Source organism: Phallusia mammillata, chromosome 5 (assembly GCF_965637545.1).
Source record: "Phallusia mammillata chromosome 5, kaPhaMamm4.hap1.1, whole genome shotgun sequence".
In the NCBI taxonomy this organism is placed as follows: Eukaryota; Metazoa; Chordata; class Ascidiacea; order Phlebobranchia; family Ascidiidae; genus Phallusia; species Phallusia mammillata.
The window spans coordinates 11,317,560-11,333,026 of NC_137256.1; the positions used below are offsets into that span (position 1 = coordinate 11,317,560).

A 15,467-nucleotide genomic window follows, 5' to 3' on the forward strand; every position below is an offset into this window, starting at 1 on the left:
ATGGTGATATTTATAGTGTTATTTTTTCATGTAAAAAGAAGGATGGAACAGGTCGACTCTGTCTTAACTCTAGTCTAAACGAAAGGTGACAAACTTATTTTCGTATGGCGGCCGCAAATGGCGTAATTGATTGTTTGTTTTTGTGCCGTATGAACAAAATGTGTGCAGTAATCAGGTCAGGTAATGTGGCAAACGGATGTCGTCTAAAACTGCACAGTAGTGATGTACCAAACCGGCGAAATTTCGATTCGGCTGGAACCGAATATTCGGCGGTTTTGGCCAAACCGAAATATTTATTTATGACTTCACGCAAAGTCGTATACTACGTGTTTGACAACAAAACAGAAGTTTATCTACCAGGCAATTCGCGCAGAATGGTTGTGTTTCGTCCTTATTTCAGTTCTGGGGTTTAACATTACCTCAAGCATGAAAACCGACAATAAGTTACTGATTTGTAGTCTGTAGTGGGAAAAGCGTCAATGTGTTAAAAATATAATGATTGACGCGATTTTCGTTGGTACCAAGCAGAAAGGACACGTTTAACGCTTGAAATGCGGGTGTTCGTAAAAGATTATTCGACCGAAACCGAAACTTTGCAAAAGTGGCTGATTCGGCAAACCGAATATTCGGTACATCTCTAACTACACAGCTCTAAACTACAAAAGGCCTAAGCTAATCGTGCTTAGCGCGGACTGAAGGAGCGTGAAGTTTTAGACGTTACCGGCCAACAACCGTTATCTTAAATTCAGCCGTTATCTAAATTTGGTAATTCTTTCTTGTAATATTTTGTCCATCTTGGAAGGTTGGTACGCTGCTTAAAAATTTGACCTGGAGTTAATAAAGGTCAGCTCCGTGCTAAAACCTAAACATTTCATGATCTTATACAAATAAAAAGCGCCTGGCTTCAGTGCATAACGCATTTAAAGCTAAGTTATACAACATGTCATTTTTTCTTTGACTGCCTTTTTTAAATGCGTTCTCGTCCGGTCCTGCGATAAACCACAAAAGTAATTTGTTCCGGAAAAGGTGCCCTGTTTTTTTAGGCTTTCCTTCTGTGGCTTCGCGTTATATAAAAACTAGAAAAAACAAACAATACCCAGTATCAAAAACATTTACATTTATTAAAAACATGCTACCTAACCAAACCTCACACCAACCAAAACCAACTTTACGCTACAATGCGTTAGAAGTCAACGTGTGTGTTTCAGCCTATCAAACGCTTAAAACAGGCCGAAAAAAACACGCACAATAGATCCTGTTATTCTGGTTGTCCTCCCCATGTAGCTTTAGGATTGTTACATGGCTGCTTGGTAAATCTTTTCGATTCCCTGTACACTTTAATTTTGTCAAGATTTTCAAATTTTTGCAGATATGCTTTCACTTTGGGATATCCCTCCAGTGCTGTACCTCTAGCCAACTGCATTTGGTCCAAGATTTCACACAAGGCAAAATCCACGTAAGTAAGCTTGTTGCCTCCAACCCAATCGTGCTTAGAAAACCAGGCCTCAAATTTTTCCAACTTTACAGGCAGATCTTTTGCAAAGTAATCATCGCATTTAGCTGCGAAATCGCTGTAACAAATAGTCGTAAAGGACTTCCTAAAATCGCCAACCACACCTTCAGCCATATCGGTAATATGTTCTTCACCCTTAGCAGGTAGCAAGTCGTGATTTCTCGCTATATGCTTCATTATAGCCCAACTCTCAGTAATCATAACTTTTCCGTCGATAAGGTATGGTAAATTGGGAAAGTCCAATCCAATTGTTGGTTTAACATCGTTCCATGCACTGCGATCATATGGTGGGACCATTTGACATTTGTACCTCTTGTCTTCATATTCTACTGAGGCCCATTCAAGCATTAGACGAATAGGTTCAGCTAGACCTCTTATGTCCCAATAGGCAACACACAGCTTTGACATTTTGACTTACAATTTTAAAGCTTTACGTTTGAACAAACTTGATAACATGTAAATATAACAAGGCATTGTTAACACTTAGTTTCAAATTAACTATTTTACCAATTTCGAAATTTAGTATTAAATAATTCAGACTGACCACACAGTTACCACTAGCAGTCAGGCAGTTACTAAGCCAACTGTCTCCTTTACAGTTTTTGGCTAAAAGCTTACTGTGGCAAATCCGAATTTTTCCGCTCAATTGCTTCCCATTGGACAACGCGAAGAAGCGACTGTCCAGAGTTTAACTCACAGAATCAACTCTAATTCATGCTTTGGCAACATTGGGCACGACACATCTATTCAAATCTTTCTGGATCCAGCAAATGCTGTCAGCTAATTAAGGCCCATACAGTCTACTACATGAGTCCCATTGGCAGACAATTACATTATTACTTGCTGTTAGCCTGTGATTAAAATTGTGTGCAGGAATAGATGTACTGTTCAATACGTGCAGTGCTAAAAGACACAACTGATGGTGACACAAAGTTCATTTTTACACAGGACAATTGTACACTTCTCAAATGCATTCACGTTGACAACAATTAACACACAAATGTGAGCATTGCAGATACTGAGGTGAGGTGTATATTATTTTAGAAGCTTGAGAGTTAATACTGGCAGTTTGCAGTGGTAAGCAAGATTTATACAGCTTTTCCGCCCCATTTAGCCATTCTATTGTTTACAGGATATTTTTTAAAGCGATTGGATTGGCGATAAGCTACTAGTTTTGGTAATTTTTCAAATTTATCAAGGTATTTTTTGACATTTTCATGCTTAGCCAACACATCTGACCTAAACATTTGAAATTGGCTTAAAACTTCACAGAAAGCAAAATCAACATATGTAATATCATCACCACCAAGCCAGGCATGTTTGGACAGATAGTTATCAAACATGTCAAGTTTTTTGACCAATTTGTTAAAAAAAATTTCAACTTCAGCATCAAAATTGCCATAACAAATTGAAATCCAAGATTGCCTTACTTCTCCTACAACCCCTTCTGTCATGTCACACAAATGCTTTGTTTCATTAGGAATGCAGGGACCAAACTTTTCAGCAACATACTTTAAAATTGCCCAGCTCTCTGTTATCTTAGTATTTCCATTCACAAAATATGGCAAGTTTGGAAAGTCCAAATCAAGTTTGTATTTTTCGTCCATCCAGTTGTTTGTGTAAGGTGGGTCATCACTGCATACATAATCTTTCTGTTCATATTCAACTCCTGAATATTCAAGCATTAATCTAATTGGTTCCGCAAGACCTCTTATGTCCCAATATGCAAGTAAAGGTTTGGACATGATTGCAAGATCAAAAACGTATATAAGTTCCGAAAATATCCTGCAGTATACACAAATACTTCTTTACGCAATGCTATTTTGCCGCAAAAGCCTTTTAACTTCCGTCTGATTTTCGCACGATCTACGTGCAGCGTACACGCCCTTGGCACTGATTCAGATCTGACAGCACACGTGCAGTTCCCTTCATCTTCATGCTTGCGCCATGTACATTTTTTCGTACAAAAAAACTGCTTACAAAAGTTGCTTTTATCGCAATGTTTTTTCGGCCATTTTGAAATGTACTGGCGAATTTAATTTTTAAAAACACGATAATACAAATGCAAAAAATCCTTTTTTTTACAAAAGTAACTTTTCCTCCAAAGACATAACGAAGTACCCAAATGTGCATTTACCACCTTGTTGTAAAGGCCATTTTTATTTAGAAATAATGACAATCGTAACGTAGTTGCTATTGCAAAACTTTTGTTATGTCTTAAGCAAAATTATTTTGATGTATGTTTTTCATCCTGACATTTTTGCAAATATACATTTGATCCTCCACTTCCTCCACTAATAAACGTTGACCGGACACAAACGGCGCTGTTGGTTTTAAAGAAAGCAATGGGATGTGCTTATTGTTTATGCTCCACGACCGCGATAAACCGCAGAACTGCACAGCACAGGGTCGCAGACTCGTAGTCGTACGCCGCGTTTGGTTTGATCACAACGCTCAAAGCAGTTTAAACTACCCCCACAAACAAGTATTTTAATGTTTGTTGCAGTTGTAGTCCTAGTTTGTCAAACGTTTCAAAATGGTTATTCTTATCACATTGGACGTGAAAACTAAATATTGTGATAAACAGTTGTTAATAATTTTGACAAAGGTTGCCAGATCGAGAAAATCATTCAAATAGTTTGTTTTTGAATTGTTTTTTGCTATAATAAAGATTTATAAAAGGTTGACTGCACGCTAAAATACCTATGTTGTTGTTTGTATGCTCTATGATGCTGTGAATAAATGATGGAGTGGCATTAGATGAAGTGGCAAAACTTGCACAAACATTTTTTTTTAATTTAGGAACTTGAAAATAAAGTTTATTGGTGCACAGATTTTCCACAATCTATCAGGATAGGTATTACATTCCTGATTATACATGTACAAGTTCTTTGTTATGCTTCCAATCAAACCTGCAGTTGGGATAGCACCACCCTAATTTCATATCAGTAAAGGTATTGAATAGGCTTGTATAACTTAATGCCGTCAGCATCAGCACCAACTTCACACAATACATCGTTGCTAATCGATTAAGTCAACTGTGAAGTACTGGCATATCAGCTTCGTTTCAGATTATCAATAGCCCCCAGAAACTTTGCTTTAACACATTGTTCTTTGCGTAGGGGTAGACTGGCTGCATGGTTGGAAAAAAGGTAAATTATGTGTTGACCTTCCTTTAATAAACAGCAATACTAAAGATAGTTTGGTGTCCAAGACATTTTGTACTTCTTTCATTATTGCTGTAGTTATTAGCACAACAATCTAAAACTTGGTAGGATTGTTTTAGCACAATTAGTGAGGGTGTGGTCTGATATTTTTTAAAGTTGTGACTTACGAACATTCACAGTTAAGTAGTTCTTGTGCGTGCAGGACCTACATGGCCCGCGTGCACAACCCCTAAGTTCGCGTGCAAAACCAATTTCAGCAGGTGCAAAGCAAGCAAAAGAGGTCAAGACAGCCCAATTAAATGCCTTTGGTGCAAAATTTTCACGTGCAAACCCCAAAACTTGGCGTGCAAAAAATTTTTTTCAAAAAAATAATCGCGTGTGCAGCTGCCACACTCTGCAGACTGGATGTTTTGTATGGTTTGTTTTTCCTTTTTAGCATCCAAAATCTCTTAACCGCATATTAGTAAAATTAGTAAAAATAAGATATTGTAGAACGCATTTCATTTTTCCTATCATTATTCGGTGGTCACATTATAAACACATAACAGCCATGATATGATGTGGCCTGCAGCACATAATTGTTTCTCTTGCTGCGTTTTTATCATTTTGGGTTGTGCAGGCCTGGTGTATAAGTAAAAAAAAATGTACCCAATTATTTGTAGGTAACAAGTTTATTAAAAACTGTGTGATATACAGGAACGCTTTTAAGTTGTATTAGTAGTAATGTTGTATTTGGTTATCAGTATTAGCATTGGCTGTTCATATCAATAACAGTTCTGAAACCTGAAACATTGAGGTTCACTTGGAATATTTGTTCAGCTGAAGGAATGGGAAATTTGCTAAGGGTTTTGCAATGCAAGGAAGAAGCTTTGGAAGACATCTTTCTGGACTTTGAAAGTAAGTTTGGTGTCTTATTTACAGCGTGCATATTGTGCTTATAGCTTCCTAGGTATACAAAACTTACTGCCACTAATTTTTTTGTAATTTTATGGCCTCTAACTGTTAGTGACTGGTGGCAAGTAGAATGTTACACTGCTTGCATTTTATGAAAATGTGCAATTGTATGTTTGTTTATATTTTACCAAAGTTATGTGGGTTATGATGAACAATATATACGAGTATATATATAAAATACAAATGTATTTTTTTCTGTTAAAAGGGTCTAGTGTGTTTATAGTGTGTTTTCATAAGTTTCTGTGCTGTCTGTGGGAATACATCAATCTCACTGTTGCTGTGCTCAGATTTCCTGTTAACAGAGCACCTAAAACATCCTAGAGTTGTGACCAAACTGGCAACTGTGCCATACCAGGAAATGTCTACATTTGACCACTTGTTGAGATGTATTTCCCTTAAATGTCTTGTTTTTTCACAGGGTTAAGTCACCTTGTTATTAAATTCAATGCAATGAAAACATTCGGTGTATACTGTTTTGGATTCATGAATTTTTTTTTGTAACATGTCGATGACTTTTTTATTATTTTAGATGCAAGACCATCCGAAGAAGAAAAAGAAGTTTTTGATGGTGTTGCCCATGTTTTGTCATTTGCTCCAGGAATTATCACTGAGTTAAAGTCGTACAAGGGGGCTGGAGAGGAAATTCGAATAGTAAGTCTAAAGCATTTGTGTTTTAAAAATGCAGTGCAAGTTATCATTCAACAATTTTCATGGATAATTTGTCAAGCAATTTTTTCACATGGTGGTAAGTTAATGGTTTTGTTTCCAGCCTGTCAAAATATATGCTCTAATGTCGTCCAGTTTTTCTATTTATGGACCAAGCATCATAGTAAGCATTCATACTACAGTTTTAACAGCTTCCTGGTTTTCAAGGGGCCATGCCTTGTTTAAATTTCAACCATAAGAGTGTTCATTTAGTGTTTTATTACTCACAGGCGATATCTAATCCCTCCAATCAAGAAAAGCAAGCTGATACCTGGCATGCAATTATTCCTCTCGTAAAGCAGCTAAAGGAGTTCTATGAATTTTCAAAACATTTACGTAAGTTTGTGTCAAAACATTTTCCAAACAATCCAAATGTTGCTGGAAATAAAAACATAATGCAATGTTTTGAACAACCCTAAAAAATTATTATGTTTTCTTTAGAAAAATGTGTTCAAGAACTGCTTCGTGCTTTGACATGTCAACCACTATCACCTCTGCAGCATTTGGAGACAAAGCAAGCCTTAGCAAAGCAGTTTGCTGAAATCATGCATTTCACACTAAAGTTTGATGACCTGAAGGCTAGTAAAAAATGCATAGTTATGTTTATTTGTTTTATTTATTATATATGCTTCTCTTTTACTTACAGATGAACAATCCGGCCATACAAAATGACTTCTCATATTTTCGTCGAACCATGTCCAGAAGGGGAATGAACTCGGCAGCTGCGGGCATTGACTATGATGAAGGGAAATGTATTTCCACAGAAATGGCCAATGAAATGTCACTATTTTATGCTGAAGCAACACCTATGTTAAAAACCTTGAGTGATGCCACAACCAGATTTGTGCAAGAAGTAGGTTCTCGTGTGTCTGTCAGGCGTTAGATATGGTGCAAAATTGTTAAAGTTTTTAATGGTAACATTTTAAAATTTTCTTCATTTTCTATCTGTGTAGAATGCGGATGTTGAAACAGAAAGGGCCCTTGAAGTTTTAAGCACAATGGCCAACATCTGCAAAGTCATGTTGGAAAATCCGTAAGATTTGTTTTCCTCTTTTTGTGTAAACATTTAACTGAAAAAACAATAGGTCTGTTAGTGCTGCATGTTATTGTTTAATGACTATATATACATGTATATATGTCTTTGCAAGCTTTTTTGTACCTGTTAAATATTTGTTCTTAGGAAACCACAAGGCACTAGTTTTGCTGCAGTGTAAGTAATGATTTGTGTTAATTCCTAATTTCGCCTGTTGACAACTAAAACCCCAATCACCAAACCAGTGCTTGCATGCTTAAGAAAAATGCTTGTATGCATGTGGCCTAGCTTTTATTAACTGACTAGACCTAACTATTGTTTGTCTATGCAGTGATGATTCAAGATTTCAGATGGGGGCTGATACTGTCTCATTCTGTGTTCGGGTCATGGTTGGCGTCATAATATTGTATGATCATGTGCACAAGGAAGGTGCCTTTGCCAAAGGATCCAGAATAGATGTAAGTTGCTGTCAAACATTTGTGTGTCTATGGTATTGTCAGCTGTGTCTTCGGGGGCTTGTATGGTGCACAATGCCACTGCCCACCAAGGGAGCATATGCATTATTAATTGCTGCAAGGTCATGAGACTACTAACTGACTACAAGACATCCTACTCACAAAATGGATGTGCCTATGTTTGGATTGACTGCATAATTTATTGCCATGTATTTTTTTAATACTAGAGGCATGACCAATGATGTGTTAGTGCTTAAATTATTGGATGAAATTTAACGAAAATTGAGCTCATTTGTAAATTTTTATGTAAGGTTGTGGTCATCAATTTTGCTGAAAGAAACTAATAAATTACAGAACCAAAGTTATCAGCTTTAGGTATCCAGGAAATTGAACTCTAGTTTGTGACAGCTATGTTGAATGGATGGGGAGCGTAGAATGATTGAAAGCAATCTCTATATATGTGTTAATAGTTTCCTGGTTGTAGGATGACATGTTATCCCAGGCACATCTGCTCTGAGTTCTGCATGCGTGCTTTTAACCACATTTCCTGGTTCAGTTATCTTAGGTATTTGTTTTCATTTATCAATTATATATATGTTATTTGTTGCAGATCAAAGGTTCAATCAAAGTATTAAAAGACCAAAATGGGAAAGTCAAAGTTAAATCCCTGTTGAATGCTTTACGATACACCACAAAACATTTAAATGATGAATCAACACCAAAAGCCATTCACAAGATGCTAGAAGTTTAAACAAAATGACACAAGTGAGTAAATATGTCCTTTTCAGTCCAAAAGTGAAAGTAAACATAGAATGTTTTGTTTACATGCCCCTGCTTCAAATTCTTAAGCTACCTTATTTGGTCGGCATATAATGCATTAGTGACTCAACATATTGTTTACGTCATCCTCTCAAGCTATAGTCAGCCACAGTAGTATCAGAGTGAATTAGGAACAATGGAGGCACATGTTCTGTTTACAGTAGTGTAATCTGTAGGTGTCATTTGTATAAGGCAACAACACACTAAATTCGGGTCATGCAATATGCAGATAAAGGCCCTTTGATTTAAGTATGTTGACAGCCCCATACAATCGTTTCCAATATCCGTCTAATCTGTGCTCGTAAAATGGATAAACACCTTCATGTCATCTGAGTATTGTATTACTTTTTAGGTGTGGAATTGTTTAATCTGTTTGATGCAGTATTAAATCTGCTTGGAGGTTGGATCTGTTTTATGCTTCAAGTTGGCCTGTCTTTGTGTGCAGTGAAGTTTTTACATTATTCCAAATTACTATTATTGTCTTGCAGCGCTTCATATTTGATTGGCGCATTAGTAATTATGTGATTTCTGGCCACAGTTGTTTGAATTAGTACCAAGGTGAACATAATTCCAAGCTAAATCACAAACATGCCCTCTGTGTTTTAGTCTGTTTTTTCGTTTGCTGTTTACGTGTTTACAAAGACAGCGCTTTTCAATGGGAGACTACTTTTGCTCCATCATAACCATTTGCGGATTTATTGATTTGTAAATAATGAAAGTGTATGGGTGTGAAACAGGGGTTTTATGTCATAAGTCAGTCAGGGACTCAACAAACCTTGTAACACTAATTTAATTCAGACTACAGTTGTGATACACTGCTTTGTTCTTAAATTTTCAGCATACGCTGGCCACACAAACTAACATTTCAGGAAAATTAAATATTCCTTTTTTTTGCCTCAAATTTGTTTTAGCTGCATGGAGTATCCTCAGTGTCTGAGATGCATTGTTAACTATGTATGAGTCGAACATTTCTTGACTGACCTTCGCGGTTGCGGTGGATTAAAATTTTGTTTGATTTATAAAATGACTGCTGTTCCAGTTTGATACGAAACCTATTAAAAATATAGTAAATTAATTTTATAAACCTGTTGACCTATTTCTGCCCAACCTTGCCACAATGTAACCCTTTTTATTTAATATAATCTTTAAGAAACCTGCACTCTGACCCTGTTTTCATGTCTGATCATGCTGTCATGTTTGTTCCATCTTTTTATATTCCAAATGGTCACAGACTCGTTACTTTTTAAATTCCATCTGCCCTTTTGGTTCTGGCTTGTATTTATTCTTTTTTTATCAGTGTGTCTAAACTCCTGGCCCTTTTGGTGCACTCTGTTTCAACTGAAACACAAAAATATTGCTAATTCATCAAATACTCTTGAAATAGGGGTTAATGGGAAAAGGTGCACCAATAGAACCTGTTGTTGTAGATGCATTGAGGTTTTTACTACTGGATTACCTGGGTTCATGCATTTTGTCCATTTTTAAAACAAGCCAGTAATTTCTATACTTATCACAATACATTTATTCAATATGTGCTTGTATGTTCTGGCGTTCCTCAATTTGCTTTACTACCACCACCAACATTTATACACTGTACACACAGAGTCAGGATAATTCCAAAATCACCCTACCACCCATTCGAAGCCCTTCATTTTTAAATCCTGTACTTAACTGTGATGCAATTTGTCTACTCGGAGAGCGATTTTTGTTTTTGTTGTTGTGCATGCAGTGTTTTTACCCCTGTTTGTTTGTTTCTTTGTGTATGTGATTCAACGTACTATTGGGTAGTCACAAATAGACATCTTAAAACTTTCTATTTGATCCTGGATTTTTGGGTTAAAAATGCTACTTATAGTGAATAGGAACAACAGCCATCTATTTTGATTCATATGATGAATTAGGTAGTAAGTTGTCTACATTGCAAATTTACTTTTAGTTTTGTCTTGTTTATTAAAGTTGCCTATGTTACTTGCTACATTCAACGCAACCTTGTATGTTAACACACATTGCCTATTTTATGCAGAGATGAGCCTTTTTATTGAGAAGTGTAATGTTATCATTTGAATTTCATGTGATTTTGAAGTTAATGACATCAAATTGCCATTTTGAACAATAAAACATCATTATGCCAGCACAGTCTAGCTGATGGGCATGTTTCCCTTTTGTCCTTGGTAAGCAAGGAATGTAGAACAAGTTATCCCAGGGACCTAAACTTTGTATGCGTACTTCCGTTTCATCAAGAACTGTGAATGCAATACCTTCATGGTTGTCTAGTTTTTTTATAATGACTGTTTTCCCACAAATGTAACAAAAAATTACAGAACAATTTTATTTACAGAAAAAAATGTTTGTTTTAAGTTTATGTATAAATGGTTGACTGAAGCAGCACAATTCTTCCAGGACAATGAAAACAATAAAAAGATGTTGGCAATACAACACAAACATATACATACTCTTTGCACCAATTGTCCACAAAGTTACAAACATGTGTACAATTTTTTTTAAAGAGAATAGCTTTGACAAAAACTAGATCAAACCAGCTGATCATAGAAATTAAACTGATTTTGACAACTAACACATTCAATGTTGTGTCAGTTTAGGTAAAATATAGGCATTTGCTGACATGCTGTGCAACATTAGTTTATTCTATCACTTTAATATTCATTGATTTATGCATAAAATATGTTAGGTTTGTGTCAAAACAGACTGTATAAGTTTGTAATATGAACTGGACATTATGAGGAAATTCTGCCAAGAAGCCAAATATCAACAGCAGCAGTGTAAGTCGATTGGAAAAGTTCATCAAAATTGTTTTCGTTAGAAAACAATTTTATCGCTTTATCGTTTAGGTTCGAAGAATGAGACAACTTGTTGTGGTGATAAGTGATCAATATTTGGAACAATGTCCTTAAATTCCTGGATGCAAGGATGGCCTGTTTCCTATGACATACAATGAAAAAATAAATCATCATTGCTGGTCAATTCAATCCCTGCAGATAGATAATGTTCAAAGTATACAAAACACACCTTCCAAAACAAAACACTGCAGTGTTTGCAGTAGAGAAGGGGATCAATATAATTTTCTTCGATCGGTTTAAAAGATCTGCAAAAAATGGCACAGATTTAACATAATGGACTATAAAAAACAACATTCTTATGCAAAAGTATGACCCTACTTTAGAAGTATCTCATGAATTGCTTTCCAATATCTAACACTGTCTGGTTTAATAAGGTTGGAAATATTGTCCTTGTTTTCTGACTTGGCCTTTTTCTTGAGTTGTTTGAAATACATATTCTTTGCCTTTGTAACCTGAAACTAAAGTTGCAAGATGTTATAATTATACTTTGTTCATTTCATTAGGCTATTTTGCAAATATTAAATTTTAGTTTACACAGTGCCAAAGTTTTATCCTACAACAGTGCTCTTTAACCCGGGTTCTTTGGAACTATGAAACACAAGGGTTCTGTTAAGTCGAAGGGTTCCTTGAGGTTCATTGTAACAATTCAAACAGGATATGTACTAATATTGTTGCAAAGCAATGCTTTCCAGTAGTCTAGTTTACCTTCTCTAACACAAAAATCATGATTACAACATTGATCAACTGTGTGGTAATAATCGCAGTACGCTAGCCCCCTAAGCAAATTGCGAGAGAACAATATACATACCAAATCCATGCATTTCAATAAATTGTTTTGTATAGGTCATTTATAAATATGTGCTTTCATGTCACTAAAATGGCTTTAAGAGCACTACCCAGTCCTACACTCTTGTTATTTTATGGATAGTAATACCTTTGTGAAGTTGGTATGACACAAGTTTCTCCAAACCACTGTATTTTCACATATTTCATTCAATGTGCGATTTACACATGACAGGCTTCTTATGTCCTCATGATCAGTTAAACAGGATACAATGAAAGCTTGTACTTCTACCGGCATGTCACTTAGTGTTGCATGGCTGTCCATTCTCTGCAAAGGCACAGTAATGTAAAAGAACGTTGAAGCAATTGTTTTCAGTTGCTTACATAGGGAACATCAATTTGTTTCAGTTGGCTCTGCCATCTTCTGACCGTGTCCAGCTTTTTGAACCACGTTGCTTTGGAACTGATCATTTTCTTTTTGGATTGAATTTGCAATACTGACATTAAAGTGTTCAGAATATAATGCATCTGACGAATGCCACGCTTGCTTTCCATCACTGCAAATTTTATGAAACAACTATTGTTAACAAAAATAATAATGATAAAAATTACCTGTATTTCATTTACTTTTTTGGTCAACATTTAGTTATTGCCCACATTTGTATACCTTGTGATAAAAGTACTTCAATAACTTGAAATAAATGCTGCTGTGCTGTGGCACTAAGTGTTGTCATTTCACGTTTCACCAGCAGATAGATCACTTGTAGTATGTAAGGAAAGCGATAAGTCAAGAAAGCACTGCCAGTAAAATCAAGACGTCTGATCATTTCTCCCAATGTGGTATATCCATGGCACTAAAAACATATCATCACTCTTAAGCAGTGAATCAAGGCAATTATTTGAGGGACAGATTTACCAAACTAACCTCTCGTGTTCCTTTGAGCCCAACCTGTAGCCAAGGCATGTTTTCTCTTACGCTGCATTTCGAAACTGATGAACAGAAGAAATTTGGGAGTTGCAACAGTTGTTTAGGTAGGTAATTGTTGTGTGCAGTTAAGTTATTTGTAGCAAAAAAACAGTTTTTTTTACAATAATAAATTAGTAGCTTTCGAAATAAAAAAATAAAAATGGTATTGTGATAAAGGCTTGTGTAAAACTAAATTTGACATGGAGATCTGGACCGATATAAAAGAGGGGGGTCAAATAAATATTTGTGTAAATAATTAATTATTAATGACTTTACACTTGAAAATCAAAACAAATTTGGCTGTAACCAGTGGCCCTGATTTTAATAGGTTTTTGTCAATAAAAAGCTTATGTATAATAAGAAGCATGCATAGATACCTAGTGGGCTTCACAATGCAAATAGAGATAAATGATTTTTGAACCCATGCTTAATATCAGGAATACAAAAACAACTTCACAGTGAAATTGTTGGCTACTAACTTGGCGCTGAGGTCAAATTGTTGTAGGAGTTCTTGTTTTTTGTCTGTTGGACTTGGCGCAAAAAAGCTTCAATGATTTTTCTTACATGATTTCTGTAATAAAACGTGCACATGTGTAATTGCATTAAAAACCTCTAAGGGTTTTGCAGCAAAACACACAACTTTGCAACCCAAAAAGGAAAGACCACATCCACATCCGCATGGATACATTCATAAAACACGTCTAAACGCGTTATTTATCCTCAGCGCAAGTGGAGCAGTTTGCCCATACAAAGTCAACGTGAGCATTTCTGACGCCTCGAGGACAACCATGGGGCACAAATATGGTAACCCGTACTCAAGTCAATAATGCGTAAAACACCAAAGCGGTCTACGGTATTTAGAATCGGGATTACTAACCCCATATTCCCACAGGCAAAGGTACAACCCTAAAATATTGTGACGATAATTCCATCGCACAAAAAAATTTCCTCTAATGACTAAAACAATCCGGATTAAAGTGCGCCACGAAACGACATTTTGTCAACGGCACTAATGCAATCGCATAAATAGCGAGTATGACGCTTAAAACACACGTGATCTGGCGTATGCGTTTTGTTAAATACGGTTCATGGCCTTACGTCATTTGGGTATTTTAGTTGATTCTAACTTATGTTTCTTCGAAACGTCAAAAATAGGTTAGGAAATTTCCATGCCAAAACGTTGTCACAATAGTAGGGTCTAAATCTTTGCAAACCTTGGCATAGATTCCATCGTGACTCCGTAACTGGGTTCAACGATTTCCCAACCCGACGAGCCAGACTTCGCCCAATCCAGGCCAGGTGCCCTCCAATCTTGTCCAAGAAAAGGCATGATTACAATTTGATACAGCAAATTTCAATGTACAGTAATATGTGTGTAAGTATATTAGAACAAAGAAAAACAAACAAATGTTTTGCCGAACACTGCAACAAAAACAGTTAAGTTATAAAATGTCACTACATTATTGTGACTCAACAATATATTAACCAATTCAATAAAATGCTTTCAGATCAAATCGCATACCTGAGTTTACTAATGCGCAGTACCAGTGTTGAAACTTGTAACATGAACACACTGGTATAATCCTGACTGTTACTACCCTGTTAATATCCTTACGATAAGCCACAACAAAACATTTTTTTCTGGGATCAATGCAATCCAACATAATTGTCATGCAACTACGATAAAATGCTCTTAGAAAGCTTTTACATTACGTACACAAACACGAAAGCACCATCAGTTTCACATCCTCGCTCAGAGCTTCAGACGATCTGTTTTGAAGGGCACGAGTTCTTTGTTATTATTGACGCGAAGCACACTGGTATCACGTGGTTTCATCAGCTGATGTCTAAGAGCGCATACGGCGTGTCAAAATTGTTCCAATACAATACTAGTTATAGATTAACATTGATAAAAAACATTCTAACGGCAACTTTATTGTTGCTTCTTGTTTAAGTTTACTGACTAACTAATTTACCCATACAGTAACGTCTAATAGAATAGGGATACATTTGTTTACAACAGCACGTTACTTTGAAACGCCTAATGATATTCAGATTTTTTCTCGTGCTGCAACTCGCCAATCACGTGTTTCAGGTCTTTGTGCCTTTACCCCCACCAGTTTTAATGAATTAGGCTGCGATTAACTGCGACTAGTTTGCAGTAATGCTAACATAGGTAAGTGCTTATGGTTGCCTGCTTTACACAATACAAT

General features: G+C 36.1%; 2 protein-coding genes and 2 pseudogenes across 6 annotated transcripts; 1 reads left to right on the top strand and 3 right to left on the bottom strand.

Moving 5' to 3' along the window:
- Nucleotides 1-1,102: 1,102 nt before the first annotated feature.
- Nucleotides 1,103-2,363, bottom strand: LOC145228403 (glutathione S-transferase Mu 3 pseudogene; annotated as a pseudogene). The gene has a single exon (XR_013860065.1). The product of XR_013860065.1 is annotated as a glutathione S-transferase Mu 3 pseudogene (transcript).
- A 67-nt stretch (nucleotides 2,364-2,430) lies between these two features.
- LOC145228404 (glutathione S-transferase Mu 5 pseudogene) lies at nucleotides 2,431-3,476 on the bottom strand (annotated as a pseudogene). The gene has a single exon (XR_013860066.1). The product of XR_013860066.1 is annotated as a glutathione S-transferase Mu 5 pseudogene (transcript).
- A 1,875-nt stretch (nucleotides 3,477-5,351) lies between these two features.
- On the top strand, nucleotides 5,352-10,780 carry LOC145228398 (CYFIP-related Rac1 interactor B-like). 2 transcript variants are annotated; one of them, XM_080093448.1, is made up of 10 exons: nucleotides 5,352-5,577; nucleotides 6,164-6,285; nucleotides 6,570-6,675; nucleotides 6,781-6,917; nucleotides 6,986-7,192; nucleotides 7,293-7,372; nucleotides 7,520-7,549; nucleotides 7,704-7,830; nucleotides 8,438-8,592; nucleotides 8,999-10,780. In XM_080093448.1, the coding sequence occupies exons 1-9, from the start codon at nucleotides 5,508-5,510 to the stop codon at nucleotides 8,576-8,578; spliced, it is 1,020 nt and encodes a 339-aa protein (XP_079949574.1). In that variant the 5' UTR covers nucleotides 5,352-5,507; the 3' UTR covers nucleotides 8,579-8,592; nucleotides 8,999-10,780. The 2 variants fall into 2 exon arrangements, with proteins under 2 accessions (XP_079949574.1, XP_079949576.1); XM_080093450.1 differs by lacking the exon at nucleotides 7,520-7,549.
- A 181-nt stretch (nucleotides 10,781-10,961) lies between these two features.
- On the bottom strand, nucleotides 10,962-15,433 carry LOC145228397 (F-box only protein 25-like). 2 transcript variants are annotated; one of them, XM_080093447.1, is made up of 10 exons: nucleotides 14,972-15,433; nucleotides 14,469-14,565; nucleotides 13,734-13,825; nucleotides 13,213-13,277; nucleotides 12,955-13,141; nucleotides 12,672-12,844; nucleotides 12,439-12,615; nucleotides 11,823-11,962; nucleotides 11,674-11,749; nucleotides 10,962-11,586 (listed from the first exon to the last, which is right to left on the bottom strand). In XM_080093447.1, exons 1-10 carry the CDS (start codon nucleotides 14,988-14,990, stop codon nucleotides 11,485-11,487), a joined length of 1,128 nt encoding a protein of 375 aa, XP_079949573.1. In that variant the 5' UTR covers nucleotides 14,991-15,433; the 3' UTR covers nucleotides 10,962-11,484. The 2 variants fall into 2 exon arrangements, with proteins under 2 accessions (XP_079949573.1, XP_079949572.1); XM_080093446.1 differs by lacking the exon at nucleotides 14,972-15,433 and adding an exon at nucleotides 14,777-14,965.
- Nucleotides 15,434-15,467: the final 34 nt, after the last annotated feature.